Source organism: Acipenser ruthenus, chromosome 21 (genome assembly GCF_902713425.1).
Source record: "Acipenser ruthenus chromosome 21, fAciRut3.2 maternal haplotype, whole genome shotgun sequence".
Taxonomy (NCBI): domain Eukaryota; kingdom Metazoa; phylum Chordata; class Actinopteri; order Acipenseriformes; family Acipenseridae; genus Acipenser; species Acipenser ruthenus.
Genome location: NC_081209.1, coordinates 3,675,282 through 3,691,371, shown reverse-complemented (window position 1 = coordinate 3,691,371; position 16,090 = coordinate 3,675,282). Strand labels below are relative to the sequence as shown.

The 16,090-nt window shown below is 40.2% G+C and overlaps 1 protein-coding gene across 6 annotated transcripts; it reads right to left on the bottom strand.

The window, feature by feature from the left end:
- Nucleotides 1-341: 341 nt before the first annotated feature.
- LOC131699027 (uncharacterized) lies at nucleotides 342-15,387 on the bottom strand. Of its 6 annotated transcripts, none has more exons than XM_058994356.1 (13): nucleotides 15,229-15,371; nucleotides 12,583-12,694; nucleotides 11,367-11,460; nucleotides 10,321-10,370; nucleotides 9,718-9,772; nucleotides 5,416-5,556; nucleotides 4,730-4,890; nucleotides 4,519-4,617; nucleotides 3,664-3,809; nucleotides 2,925-3,096; nucleotides 2,298-2,410; nucleotides 2,076-2,163; nucleotides 342-1,825 (listed from the first exon to the last, which is right to left on the bottom strand). In XM_058994356.1, the coding sequence occupies exons 1-13, from the start codon at nucleotides 15,258-15,260 to the stop codon at nucleotides 1,769-1,771; spliced, it is 1,320 nt and encodes a 439-aa protein (XP_058850339.1). In that variant the 5' UTR covers nucleotides 15,261-15,371; the 3' UTR covers nucleotides 342-1,768. The 6 variants fall into 6 exon arrangements, with proteins under 6 accessions (XP_058850339.1, XP_058850335.1, XP_058850336.1 ...); XM_058994352.1 differs by lacking the exon at nucleotides 15,229-15,371 and adding an exon at nucleotides 13,350-14,508; XM_058994353.1 differs by lacking the exon at nucleotides 15,229-15,371 and adding an exon at nucleotides 13,350-14,508 and having other exon boundaries at nucleotides 10,321-10,367.
- Between the last annotated feature and the right edge of the window lie 703 nt (nucleotides 15,388-16,090).

Here is a 16,090-nt window from a genome sequence, read left to right as displayed (position 1 = left end):
TAACCTCCTACTGCTGCAAGGGGAAAGCAGTCACAGCTGCCTTTGTGTATAACCTCCTACTGCTGCAAGGGGAAAGCAGTCACAGCTGCCTTTGTGTATAACCTCCTACTGCTGCAAGGGGAAAGCAGTGACAGCTGCCTTTGTGTATAACCTCCTACTGCTGCAAGGGGAAAGCAGTCGCAGCTGCCACGGGGTATAACCTCCTACTGCTGCAAGGGGAAAGCAGTCACAGCTGCCTTTGGGTTAATAGAAAACAACCTGGCCTGCTTTCTGACTACAGAGAGGAAGCAGACAGCTAAATTAAGGACAGATTATGTAAAATAATCTTCAGAAACACCGAATTAAACAAAAAGGTTTATTAGTAAAGTCACATTGCTGAGATAATATAAAATCACACACTGACACGCGTTAGAGACATCTACCATTAAAACAGCCACTCTGATGCTTACTTTGCAAAGGCAGGAATGTTTTGTAATACAGACAAGTATCGGACACTAAGGGAAAATATTCAAATACAAAAAAAAAACATTTCATAAATAAGAGTTTAAATGCAAGGCTTAAAATGAGTTGCATTTTTTTGGATTCAAATATATAAAAATATGTACTGGTCAGAACATTCCTAGAATGACAAGTGCCACTGTGTACATATCATTATCACATCATAGCTTATTTAGTTTCATTAAGCAACAGGAACAAAATGTCATATAAAAAATATTATATATATATATATATACATAAGGTATTTTACTGGCACAGAAATTAAACACAGAAAAAAACTGAAAGGTATACATACAAAAATAATTTAAAATAATGTAACCCATCATCTGGTTTTAGATATGTGTTTCCTTATAGCTGGTTTATCTTTCAGAGAGTTGATCTTTGCGCTCTCCCAAAGTCAATCTAAACACATCATTAAAAAATCGTATCTTATATCTGCAAGTTTCATTTCCATGCAGAAGGGCCTTCTCTACCACACAATGGTAAGACTAAGGATGGCTGCTGCTGTGAAAAATCCAAACTGCAATAAAAGCAGCCCGGTGAATCCTACGGTATTTTTACCTTACTTTTCCCATGGTTACACTGGCATTTACCTTTACCCTGGTTTGCCATGTGTCTTACTGTGCTTTACTGCACCTCGCTGGTCTTTACAATGCTTACCTATGCTTTCACTATGCTTTACTATGGTAAACATTTATAAGACGAGACACAGGTGAATGGCAAACAAAAGCCTAAGATGATTTTTCATGTTCAGATCCCTGTTGGTCCCTTTATGAAAAAACAACTCACATTATAATGGCTTTACTCTTTGAAAAATAATTTCAGTAGCTAAAACACAATTCACTTAAGTAGCACCTATCAAAGTCAGTTATGTTATTGCTGTGAAGCTTGCAAGCTTTAACTTCAGTGTTATCAAAAAAAAAAATATTTCGCAGCTTGTCAATAAAAGAAAGATATTCGTGAAGCTGACAGCTGTCTTTAACAAATATCAAACTGAATTTATTCATAGAAAAGCATTCTTTAAAATTATTCACTACACTTGTCTGAACCTGCAGTCTTAATGCTCAGAGTTGTTGGCAGCATTTTAAAATCAATGTCCATACGGCTCATTACCTTATATTAGACAGCCACTGCACTGACCCCCTTAATAGAAGTAGAACCCCAACTGCACATGAGTTACTGCTTGTACAGTATGGGGCTATTGCTGGTTTACAGACGTTACATATCTCAAAGGAGAATTCCCATGGCTTTGGGTGTGACATTTATTTTTCTAGCCCAGATCGTACTCTGCTGCACACTGATGCAGATACTCTTCGTACAGCAGCTTCTGCAATAAAAAATAACACAGCAATATGTTTGTTACAACATGCCCCCTTTACAGTTTTAGTGTGTTTCTGGTAAGCAATTTTATTTTTATTTTTTCTAACAATGCATTTATTTCCTGTGCAAAATGTATGACAAGCAATATAAGTTATGGCAGTAGGTCAGTTGAGCTCCCAGTAATCGAGGCAGAAATTCCTTTGCAATGGTGCCATTACAAACAGTACAGCGGTGACATATAGAGCTCCTTACTGTACCTTCTTGTGTTTCACGGCATCCTGAATATAATCTTGGTATTGTGCAAGGCATCGCTTTTCCCTCTTTGTAAGGGTCTGGTAAGTCTTACTGTAGACAAGAGAAGAAAACAAAACAAAATCTAAGCTTGAGTGACGTGTTGATTGCAAGCAAAACACGTTTCTTTGTGTGTTTCCCGAAGCTGGGAATAATCTGTTCATGGTGGGGACCGGGTAGAGCCTTACCTTGCATGGTATTTTGCCAAAGATAAAAACAGGTAACAGGTGGCACCCAGAATAAGCAGGAGCCAGATCTGCCCGTCTTCTGGTATCCAGTCCCACAAAATCATTGTTAGACTCTGCCAGCAAAGAAACAAGCTTCTTAGTGCAGCTTACAACTCCCTGCTGTCCAAAAACATAACACCTATAATAGTTCTAGGGGTTAAACAGCATTACTATCATACTATATACTTTACAAAGATCCGAAATGTGTTTAAAACAGTTTTTGTTTAGCGTGCAAAGCCATTGTTTTAGGCAGGCAGATTTATAAATAAACATAATAAAAACGCAGGGGGTCGGTATTTGGTGCTAATAGAGTTTTGTTTAACGATAAACAGATGCTGTTGAGTGTTAATTAAAACCCCTGTCTGAATGGGCTGGCCAGGTATTTTGCAGTTAATTAAAACCCCTGTCTGAATGGGGCGGCCAGGTTTTTTGCAGTTAATTAAAACCCCTGTCTGAATGGGCTGGCCAGGTGTTTTGCAGTTAATTAAAACCCCTATCTGAATGGGACGGCCAGGTGTTTTGCATACCACCAGGATACAGTTACTGAAGTGTTACAGTGGAATTGCATATCCTTATATGTACACGTACAGTGCTCAAGTGCAGAAGGCTTGCCAGGCTCTTTCCCACAGCTCCCTCTACCTCGTCCCTGGAGAAACTGTTCAGCAGGAGACTAATCACGAGCAGCACAGGCAGCAGGATCCCCAGAGTGCCAAACAGGAGGAATTGCAAGTAAGAGCTTTTATTGCAGCCCACATACTCCCTGAGAGAAAGAGAGAAGCGCGACGGTCAACTGACATCCAGCACGAAAATGAATTTGAAACTCATGCGATGAACAGAGCGGATGTGAAGTTATGCAAGTATTTCTTCTGGATTGAGCTGACGCATCGTTGCTGTGTCCTGGTTGTGTTCCAAGTCTTCCCTCCGAGGGAGCCGCACAAGCAAGGATGCTCCTTAGAGCGGACACCCTCTTATTAGATGAAGCCCAGCTAGTAACCCCATGAAGGATACCCCTTGTGGGGCTGCAGAGGCTTACAGTACTGGAGTTGTAATTAAAAGCTCTGAATCATTCAAATTCCTTTGGAGTTAAACGTGCTGCCAATTATTTCCATAGCAACCACAGCAAAAGACTGGGATGGCTGCAGGGGAAACCTTTAAGAACATGAATCGCTCAACTGAAGTTACTTACAGTTTAAAAATACAAACATGCATCCCTGCCATCATTGCAACACTTTTCCTGCTCATTCTTTAATAACAACTGCAAGATGCTGAAAAAGACTGGGTTAACTCACTCCTGATGTGCAGTGTTCAAGGTTAAAGCCAGCAGTACCTGTCAAGTGTAATCTGATCGCTGATGGTTCTGCAGATCAGGTCGCAGTCCTTGTCCAGCTGGTTGAGTGTTTTCTGCACAGCCTGGCTAATGGTCTTCTCGATCGTCTTGCAAACCCCATCAATCTGGTTCACACACCGGCTGGGCTGAGGGGCAAACGTTATTCACAGCTGAGCAAAACTCACAGCACCTTTCCCAGCTGAAGCCATGCTGCGTAACTACATGTCGTCTCAAGCTATCAAACTCTTTAAAGTATAAAAGCCATCCCAGCTGCTGGGGTTAGTCTGAGCAAAAGCTGCTAAACTCATTGCGATCCCAGCATGTCAGAAACTTTTAAAATTAATAAAGATTAATTACAGGAGAAGAGTCCTAACTAAAGCCCTTTACCTAACAATGCTACTGGCTCACATTCCTTTATCACAAGTGGAAGATCAGGCCTAGTGGAATGAAATCTGCTGAATAATGCTACCTTAACATATTGAATTACATACCGCTTGGTAGTTTTCCATATACTTATCGAAAAACTGACAAAAATTGAATACATTTGGCATTTCGAAATCTAACATGAAATACTGTACTACTATTATGGCTTCCGATAGACACTTGCAGTATGATTTTGTAGTTTATGATTCTATGATGTTAAATAAAAGATCTAAATTATATACATATAGATTTTTTTTTTTTAAATGATGTCTCAAATTATGAATTATAGGTGCTGCAAAACATTTGGCCAGGGCTGTAGATATATTATTGATGGGACTCCTGTTGAAGATCTTGCTTGTTTTTACTCACTATCAATGTGTTTAGAACACACTGTAACCAAATACAATCACAGCCAGCTAGCCAGATACTTACCTTCTGTGGGTTGGGTATGTAGATCGTAGGCATCTCAAAACCACATTTGTTCAGGCCGGGTCTTCGACAAAGCTCTTGAACTATCTGCATCATTACTCTCTGAAATAATAAGAATAACAAACACAATTACAGCACAGCATAATGAAGTGTGCCCAAGGAGATTGTGACCGTCTCATTTAGAAGCAGCGAAGTCAGGTGACCGCGGTGCTACCTGTCTGTCAGTCTCCCGGCCCGCCTCGTCAGCCTTGCTGAGGTAGAAGAGGAGTCTGTCTCCACACGTCTCACTGAGCCGCTCCACAATGTCCAGAGTGCGCTTACATAGAGCCTGACCCATGGGGTCAAAGAAAACCAAGATGAGGTCAGCTTGCTCACCTGCACAAACAAACACAGGAGATCACTGGTCTATGAGAGCACCTGTCTGCGCACTGCTTCCATGAAGCAAAGTGTATCTTGAAGAGGTTCAATTCAATACCTACCTGTTCCTCAGATTTTACTTATACAGCAGCTATACAGGCTATCTATCTATCAGTCTATCTATCTATCTACTGCAGTTTTGACACACTGGTCACAGTTTATGTCATTGATTTTCACTTTGTGTGTTTTTTTTTAATATTGTTTTTGTGTATTCTATTTAATTGTTAACAATGCTTTTTCAAAAAGTAAAAGTATCTATCTATGGATATATGTTTTAATGGCATGATTTAATTTGTCGTCTTCTATTTCTGAGCCATTCTGGGCGAGTTTGAGTTGTATCCAGAATCACCTCTGCTTGCACTCATTAGCAGTCAAGGCTGTGTTGCACATCTGTGTATGTGTGTTACCAAGGCTGCCAGGGGACCGCCCTACTAATATTACCACACTAGTGCTTCTTTCTGAAAGAATATTAGTGAATCTTACCAAGCCAAGCTAAGGCACTGTTCACATCGAAGGGGTACTTCATATCACCGTCCACCAGCCCTGGGGTATCTATGAACGTCACCAGGCTGAACTTCTTCTGTCTGGAGGTGGAGATCTCAGTAGAGAGGTAGTCTGATACACCTACAAAATATATATGTGCTGCATGTATATATAAAACAGCTACAAACTGGGAAGGCTTGGAGAAGGAGTGAGGAGGGGTTTTGAATTTCTGAATCCACTCTGGTCATTTAAATATGTTTTTATAGTGTTGACCCTCTTCCCTGTCAAACTACCTGAATTTGCTAATGCATTGCCCTTTGTGACATTAACAAGAGGGGGGATCAACGGACACTGATGCTGTATCTCACAGTTCAATCAGGTTACCCTTATAAAGGTTTACCACTGTGATATTGCAGCTGTCCCCCATGCTTTTCCCATTGTTATACTATGCAGTCACCACAGTTTACCCTGGTTTGCCTTGTTTTTTAATATGCTTTACCATGCCTCTCTGGGCTTTACAAAGCTCACTGCACCTATGCTTTACCATGCTTTCACTGTGGGTTATTACTAGCTGTCATGCTTTTACTATGGGACACTTTTCTAAGGGTTATTTTACCATGGCTTGTTTTTTTAATATTCTTCAGCATACCTCTCTGGGCTTTACAATGCTTACCTGAGCTATCACTGAGCTTTATTAGTCATGTTTTTACTGTGGGACACATTTTTATAAGGGTAATCGGGTTCATATCCAGAAGAGGTTGCAATTGAAGTTGTGTGGTTTAAATAACAACAACAACGAAATACAGTCACAGTCAGCCTCGGCTCCTAAAACTATAGAAGCGAATGAACACTGTGGTCATGGTCACCCACAACAGCTCTTCAACTGGCAGCTTTACATGAGTAAAATAATAAAGATAGCCAGTGAAGAACGACTGTGGAGTAACTCTCCGTCATCTACACACACAGCCAGTTCTGCTCCAATTCAACCAAACTCTGGAAGCTTAAAATAATAGATAGCCAGTGAAGAAGGACTGTGGAGTAACTCTCCGTCATCTACACACACAGCCAGTTCTGCTCCAATTCAACCAAACTCTGGAAATTTCACACTGCAAAAACCAAAAGTGGTTTTTTGATCTGCTTTTATGCGAGACCTGGTACTGACAAGCTACATTTATTCCCAGGTTCATCTAAGTCAAGGGAGAAGACTCACAGGTGACACGAAGGAGTGCATTTAAATAAGTAGCATTATATAATGATTCTAATAATAACTAATGCGCCTGTCAGCTGAGACAAAATGGTTTAGTTTTAATCTGCAGATTTAGGGCAAGTGATGGAAATAATGAAACCAAGCCCAGTAACGTGCAAATGAAATGCGCCCTCAATAAAACTACTACACTCCTAAACTGAGGGACCTGATTCCATGTACCATAAGAGACAGAGCACATGTCAGTACTGCTTAAATAAATGAATTCAACTTTCTCGAAAAACATCCAGCTTCCAGGGATGAATTACATAAACATGTACGTACACACATACAGAAACACTGCTGCACTACTGTCTTTGAAAAGCTACTGAGATTTCAACGAGGTAACCTAGCAACACACATCACCTAACAGTGCAGCAAAGGCACCTATGTAGGTCAGGGCAGATTAATGGCATTCAAGTTGAACGTTTATTACTGCTTAACAGTCGAATACAAAGTTCACATTACCGTGTATTGTTCACTCACTGATTTGCAAGTCTTCCTGTTCAGCATTACACGACATGGATAGCAGTTATAAATACCGCCCAGTGTCGGAGCTGGCAATACAGGACCGGTTTTTCGAACTGGTGCAATACAATATGGAGGGTTGTTTGAATACACTCTTTAGGTAACACAATAGACTGATAAAACTATAAAAACAGAACTAGGATTAGGATTCGCAGGCAGTGAGGCTCACTTCAAGGTCAGCCCAAAATCATCCACAGAGACTTACAGCAATAACAGATTACAGGAAAACAATCAACTCATTGCCAACCAGCCCAAAAATATGGATGACGTCGATAACCAATTTAAACTGTGACCAATTCAATCACAGTACTCCCACTCTGAGGCTGATGCAAACACGAGTGTTATACAAGACTGTGAGGCAGTTTGAATTGGAGACTGTAGTGTACGTCTCTAGCCTTACACAGGGACCTGTGACAGATACCTGGGCTGGGACTCAATCAAATAAACTAGGTATAACCCTGTTTGCCTTTAAATAGCACGCACATGCAGGGCATAAAGTTTTGACAATGGTATTTCTCCGTCAGGGAATCAATGAGGTAAAACTCACCTCAAAATGCATTCACTGATAATGCATTTGGGAAAGTATGTTGCCTCACAATTATATACGCATTAGTGTAATGTTGTTGATTGAAGGTGGTGATGAAACACTGACACAGGACAAGGGACTTGTAAAAAAACAACAAAAAAAAAGATTTTCCACAGTTTTGAAAACCACAGACCGGATTATCGGCCCTCCTGCTCCCTATTGCAAAGCTGTCCCAGAGCAGACGTTATGTATGTTGTATCTCCAAGTGTGACATCAAGCACATGTCCAAACCTTGCCTTCATTAACGTGGACAGACACTATGTCAGTGTGGAGCTGAAGTCAACCAGGGCTCGGCGTCTGAGAAAGAGACACTGCGACCAAAACCACTGCATCGCGTTGGGAGACTTCCAGGACAGGATGACAGCAATGACTTAACCAAAGCCTTCAATATGGCATTGGCCATTGTCCACTGCTCTAGACACAATCAATGATTAATCTGCTGCATGCATCATAAACACAAAGGCCATGCATTAGAGTACATAACATATTGATCTGTTACAACAATATCTGGGGAACAAAGTTATTGCAAGATTCATCCACTGGGTTGATAGTTTTATCTCCTTGTTTTTTCAAGGCGTGATTTTATTGTACAGGACATTACAAAAAAGATTTCAGATGCACATTACAGTACATTCTCAGATAAAATCTTCTCATCGTAACTAATTACAAGTATTCCTATTTAAATAGAAAGCAATATGGGTCCTTGCTCCAATTTGTGTTTAAGTTACTGGTACAATTTCAGAGTGGGGTGAGGTAGGTGGGGTTTTCAATGAACTTCTATTGACTGCCACACATACTGCACTGGAGCTGTGTCAAAACCCATTAGTTCTCTTGAAACCTCATAACTAATACTACCTGACGTCAATCGCAGTCCACTGCTGTCAGTTCGCACTGAAAACTGAACTTGCAGAAAGGTTTAGGTTCTATTATAAGTATTTCTAAATGGCATGATGTCTTATTTTAAATGGAAACTTTTACAGGGAGAGCTGTGCACTTAATTCCTCTTTGCGCTCTTCTAATATTACCTGGGTCTGTCTCACTCCTGCAAAGAAGGATCCTTGACAACTTAAACATCCTAAAATAGAAACTGCTTTGTCATGGGAAAAAGGATGGATAGCTGGATAATCATTACAAACTTAGAAGCTGATTGTAGATACAGCATACAGGTTACGCTAATTATAAGAACAAATCAAGAGCAGGCACTGACATTACCGGTGACACACAAAAAAAAATGATTTAGGATGAATAGCATTAATTCTTGATTTAAAATGCAAAGAAACATAAACATTAACAATATACATCTGGTACTGATTACAAGGAAATCGAGTCTGTGGTATACATCACAAACCATCGTTTCACAGAATCCAAACCTTTTGCTCAGTAAGTAGGCAAGCAAAGTTGAATTAAAATGTTCACCATATTGAGGGATGTAAGCTGAGGGAACACTGTAGAAACCCAGTACGGGACACACCCATTATCGACATGCCCTTACTGGCCAACGCAAAATATATGAATCCACTTCTAACACGCCCTTTAAAACTAAAACACAGAATAAAAATGGGAATGAAATGTTCTGCTTTTAAAACAATCCTGGGAAAGAAAAAAAAGCAACACTGGTAAACCTTTTTTATACAAATTCAATTCAAATCATTTGAATGGCACCCATTTGCTAAACTCTTTTTGTTGTAAAAATGACAGCAGTTTTAAAAAATCATTAAGTGTGCTGAACACGAATGCTCATACAACTTTGAATATGCTATTGATAAAGTTGCTGTGTAAATGTTTTTTTTTTTAATGGAATAAAAGAATATATTAATGACATATTCCCAATATACATTTTGGAATTGAAAGATTTGGCAGCACGTATAATTTATTCATAAAGGCGTGCAAATTAAAAACATCTTATTCTTCGTTTTTATTTACAAATAAAAAAGAACGTTCCTACCTTCAAACTCCTGAAGTGTTCGGAAATGTGGGTACAGGTGGAGGGTTGCATTGCCCTATAAAAAAATAGGTGATTTTTCATTTGAACGGACCAGCAAGAGATCGTAGGCAGTCTGCTACAGACTGGGACTTCTCTCTGCTCCTTCGCATGACAGACCTGCCTCAGATCAACGTCGGGATTTTTAACAGTGGAGCTGAACTGAGCCGGCCAGTTAAGCAGTTCCTGTATATAGACGATAATCCTCCAGCACTGGTCATCTCTGTAATTACATGATTCATCTTCGTCTCCTTAACTGCTGTCTGAACACACTGCCTGATCTGCAGCACACAGCAGCCAACGCCTTATTCGTAGCTATACAGCTCCTCTAAAATATGATGCAAGCTAGCAACAGCCACTCAGAGAGTGTGCCATTATAATAGTTACAGTATATCACTCTTAGATGCAATAAATTTAAGTGTAGTTGGCAGAGCTGCTGGCTGCTGGGAAAGAAGCCTAAAGACAGCATACAATGACGAGGTTCACTTGGTATCAGAAGGTACCCAGGTTCCAGTAAATGATTAATTATATCTATTTATAAGCATGCCTCATGCTTTTTATTCTTACCGTAATCTGTCTCAACAGTCCCCCTAAGGCTAATTCACAGGAATGGACTGCTGCAAAAAAACACAGTTTTTGTATCTACTGTAGACAGAATCTATCAAGAAACATTAATATTATTTCCTGTGACTGAATGATGATACACTATTTTAAAAAAAGGTTTAGATGGAACCGTATCTCAGGTTAAAATGTTACCATCCATACTAATACTAATACTAATAATTACTACATTTCTGCATTTCAAACACCCATCAAAATTCAGGAATCAAGAAAACATTTAACAAATAGGAATCACCAAAATCCCCCCCCCCCATGTGTGTAAGAGAACTAGGTACACAGATGCTAGGCCAGTGATCAGGTTAACCCCGTTTCACTGTCAGATGAAGTCATTCAGCAGGGTTTAATCTAATGGCAAGGGTGTTGCAAGCAGAATGATTTAGTTTGGATTCTGAAGCGAGCAGAAAACACAGGGAGAGCTGCTGTAAAAGCATCACATGCTAAATGAAAACATGCAGATTTCAAAACCAATAACCCATGTCAGCTTTAAACTAACATATACGAGAACATTGTATATGCAAAGACGCGTATTTAAACACTGTAGAGTGTTGGGATGCACGGCAGAGCAACACATTTTGTTGCGATTATGAATAGGAGTATTGGATTTGAAGTAGGACATGTGTATTAATAACAGTACAGCACCGTTATCATTTGAGGACCTATATGATTTTGACAGTACTATAGAATACTGTGATAGCATTATATCTGTTCACTTTTAAGGTCTTATGTGTTTGTAACGCATGTCTTGAAAGAAGCCTTTGCTCCCAGATATGGGCCACAAAGTTTACATGATGTATCAGGGATGGAAAAAAAGACTCCTATTGCATAGCAATAACACCCATTCCAGGTTTTACTACAAGCTTAATTAGCCACAGTGTATAGGTAACAGGCTTGTGTGTCTCTCATTAAACTCATAGTAAAACCAGGAATGGATCAAACTGCTGTGCACTGGGAGTCTTATTTCCATCCCTGAGTCTATTGAAATAACTGCTTACTGTGAGTGATTCTCTTTTGCGTCCGCTTGTGATAAACGTGAATCCCTGAGTCTCGATCGCAACCCCTGTCTTCTGAATGTGCTCCTCCACATACCTGCAAAAACAATCACAGGAACAGCTGTGATGAGCACCACGTCCCCACTGGAACTTATTAGCAGAAACTACGCTTAGAATATCACTGAGAGAACAGCTCTCACGCTCCGAACGTCAATGACAAAGCATTCGAAAGGTTTAAACTGTATAGAAACATATTTAGCATGTTAATTGTTTGTCTGTTTTTTTTATTATTTTGATTTAATGACTTGTATTATGTTTAGAAGTGTTAGGTAGCTACCTCTAATCAAGCTGAGAGTTTACATTCTCTTGCAAAGAGTGTGCAATACGCCCACTGTGTGACTGCTGCAGTCCAAGGTCTTAAAGAGCAGGCGCTGATACAAGTCGCACCCAGCTCTGTGAGACGCAGTCCTCCACTACCGGAGTCAGCACTCTTCAACTGTGATAAACAACCAGGAGCTCAGGTTTCAGAGCCTGACTAACAATTACAGCAAAGCACTCCAAAAACACCTCAGGCTGTCCTACTGAATTAAACTGAGCTCTTTTCATCAAACCAGTTTTCTACCAGTTTTTTTGTGTATACATGTACTGCATTTAATGAAGTAGCACAAGTATAAGGTTCTGTATAATAATAATAATAATAATAATAATAATAATAATAATAATAGCACCCGCCTTCATCGTTAGTGGCATGGGTATGGTCTGCAAGATATTATTATGGGGTATCACAGACCATGTGTTCTATCCAAAGCCCCAAACATATTGTCCAGAGTCTAGATGAGTAAGTCTAGTTGAAGCAGTTTGGCTAGCAGTGACCCTGATACCAGGGATGGACTCCTAATACATAGCAGTTTCACCCATTCCAGGTTTTACTAGGAGCTTGATTAGCCACAGTGTACAGGTAACAATCCCAGGTGAGTCTTATTAAACTCACAGTAAAACCCAGAAATGGATCAAACTGCTATGCAATGGGAGTCTTATTTCTATGCCTGTGACACTGACATGGCAGAGAATGGCATGTCTCAATATGGGACTCACTGTCCATTCTTGCAAGATAAGATAAACACAATAGGAGTGAAGCTAAAATGTTGCAAATGCACAAGGAATTTAAAACAGGACACGACTTGCACAACAGAAAAGCAGCTGTAAGGGTTCTGGTTACCAGTTGATGAAGGAGCTCTTCCCTGCTGAATGGTTTCCCATTATCATCACGATGACCTTCTTGCGTGGAGGGACTAACCGAAGACCAAGGCTGCTTGCTATCTTTATCAGCCCTGGAAAATAAAGAAGATAAGATGCACGGGGGAGGGGGGTGACGAAGTTACAAAAATCACCAGGAAAGACTTCAATGTAAACTGACATAAATATGCAAGTGAAGGAAAAGCTGTGTTGAACTGTTTCTGACCCACAGCAAAGCTACTACTTAAAAGCAGATATAACAGCTTGGCAGGGCCTATGATTCCACCCACCCATTCCTTACATATCTGTCTTTGACGTTGATAAATGGCCTTGATGCACCTGCAGCTTATTTTGCTCCCTGGCACTGAATACAACTGCAGCTGATGAAGAATCAATGATACAGCTTTTCAGCCTCCACTAAAGTAGTGCAAAGACCAATATGCTTCACAAATGCTGCAAGGCTAAAACAGATATTTAATTGAAATGCCTTCAGTTAATGAAGCTCCTTGAAATGTCTTCACTTTGTCAGATCTCCGGTGTGGATTTCAAGTACAGATTTGGCAGAATCCAGCAGCACACCCCAACAGTTTACTCTGTGATGCATTTCAAACGCTCGTGCCTTCATCAGGGGCGTTCGTGGTCTTGTCTAACTCAGCTGGCACTCTGGGAGAACGTCATGATCTGTTATATTATGATCAGGCGCCGCACCGCTTTCTAAATCGCAATGAAATCCAGATTATTGAGCATTACCTTGTGTGCTGGGAGAAGGGGTCTGCTCTTACCTGAAAATGAGAAGCCGCTGATAAGCAGGGTTTATAAAAATGGTACTCAGCATTAACACTGATCACTTTGGCCATGAACCAGGTCCCAGAGATCATTTCTTCTGCTTCACCAAGGCTTTGAATATAAAATGAATTCACACACCAGCCTAAACAAATATAAAAGATCATCTCACCTCCTTGTATTCACTCTCAGGTGACGGAACGCCATTTCTGTTTATGCAGGAACCTTTCCACTTGTATTTCCTTCGCAAGTGTAATATCAGATTAGCGAGTCATTCGTGCACAAGGTGCATCACAGGGTTTAAGTCAATTAGGATCGATCTACAATTAACTAGAAATAACAAGGCAATCTGTGCCAATGTCGTGCTCTTTAATTCTCTCCCTGCTTTTTCTGCTGTCAAGCTTGAACAGTCTTAACCTGCTGGAGCACTTTACACCCTGAGGGTTTAACGATGTGCATGTTTTCTATAAATGCTCATTAAGAGAGACGCCTTGTTAAAAGCTAAACTCTTTAGATTCTAGAACGATCGCGGTACCACCACCTGCTCTACACAGTAACATATAAGACTCAGAGAGTGTTTCAAATAAAAAGACGCGCACTCTCAAAGTTAGTTAGCCTGGTGAAAAAAAAAAAAAAGTTTCAGTATTTGCTTCCTCTTGCAAAAATATAAAAAAGAAATAACATGCAGAAGGTCTGCAAACAGTGAAAACAACCCAAAGGGTTAATAAGTCGACAGTACCTGCACATGGGATTCATTTTTACACTTGCCTAAAATATATCTATTTCATGGTAACACTGTACATGAGTGGAGCTTATCATTTTCAACACAACATAATTCACTGCTCATCTCGATGTACGTACTGATGCAGTAAGATACCTTGTGTGTATCACTAAAACAAAGCCTTAACCCTGGGGTTGTAGTAACAGCGAGGGCAGAGTGATTCTGTGTCACAGCTCTCACCCAAGCAAGCGCGCCCCATCATTTACACAGGTTCATGTCATTTAATAGGACAGGCATTAGACATCACAGGAGGCAATGCAGTGCTGTTACAGTGGAAATGCAGTGGTGCTGTACTAAGGGGCAATGGCAGCCCAAAGGCATATGGCACCACAATAGTCATTTTTGGACAATTCTATGAATACCAATTAATTGCAGTGCAGTTAACATACATACCGGTTCACATTGTTCAGAATTAATCATGTTAATTTTTTGCATGCTACTAGTGTAGAAATACATTTAATGGCATGCATAACTGGTTAATGATACAGCGGATACATCAGAGCACCTACGTACAGTGTAACAGAGATAACAGACTACGGGATACTGCAGCAATATGCTGCACGTACAACACTGAATATCTAAATTGTGAATGAATGCAATGTTACAAATACCGATGTTTGCTGCTGTTGTTTTTTTTTAACTTGTAGATTCGTGTTAAAATGTATTACACCCGTTTGTTGTCAGAAACGTACAGTTACAACATCCTCTCTCTAAACTGGGTATTGGCTCTGAACGAAGCAGATACTTTAAAACTGCTATGAGGCTGAACCGAAAGTTCTGGAAGCTCGGGCTGGGACACAGTGTATTGCATTGCACCTGTCACCCGCAGGTTACACCAGTTATCCAGCCTTTCTATTTTGTCAGTATTTATACTATGGCTTGCGTTGTTTTACGCGATACTTCAGAGGACTGACCGTTTTCGGGTTACATGGTACACAAACTTCGCATCACAGTGGTGTATGTCTTTCCTGGACGTCATTAACTGCATTTGCACTCCGGTCCTCCTTCTTGGATTAGCCGTGGGAATGAATATCAATCCAGTTTGATATGTCATATAATATTTACCGTTCTCCGGGTCGGTGTAGAAGGCGTGACATTCTCTGAGGATCCGCTCGCTGGGCGAGGTGACAGCCGAATCTACTGAGTTAGTGACTGACCTGGGCTTCACTCTGCCGCCGGACATGATGCGAGGAAAAACGTGAAAGACAACGGCGTCACAGGGCAAGGGGACTGATAGGAAGTTACACAATAGCGCTAATCTTTGAAACGGTTTCGTTTCAGACAGTTAGAGTGACGGAGCTTGAGCGCCCCTCAGAGGGAAGCGCCTTACAATGTGTACTTGTAGAATTTTGAAATGCTGTATTGTACCGAGATGTCATTTTTCATTCGTCTTGCTTGTGAGATTTTTACTGCATGAACATTTTACATTACTTTTTTTTCTTCAGCAATAGACTAATAAAAAGCTTGGGTCTTAGTCATTTTGATTTTAGTCTATTTGGTGAAACACGTCACTGCTTGTCCTTGTTTTTGTTTATTGCACTAGGCTTACATCATGAGAGTTAATAAATATTTTCATCCAGATTTCTTGTAAAGCTGCTTGAAGCTGATAGTCTCCTGACTTGAGAACAGTGGGAATATTATTCAAGTTATAACGCACACGCACACACACACACACACTCACGCACACACAGATGCATTTAGTTTCAGACCAGTTCTGGATATTATTTCAATCAAATAAATAATAGCACACAATTGACATACAACTCAACACATTTTCTTAGGGTTTTAGATCAAGCAAATTAGCTCATGTATTTTATTTCAGACCAACTTCCTAAACCCGACAAGCTTATTATTGCCTTTAACGCGACATTAGCAGTAAAACATAGAACAGTTGTCTGACCTGAGTCAGTTATGTTACAAATGACAT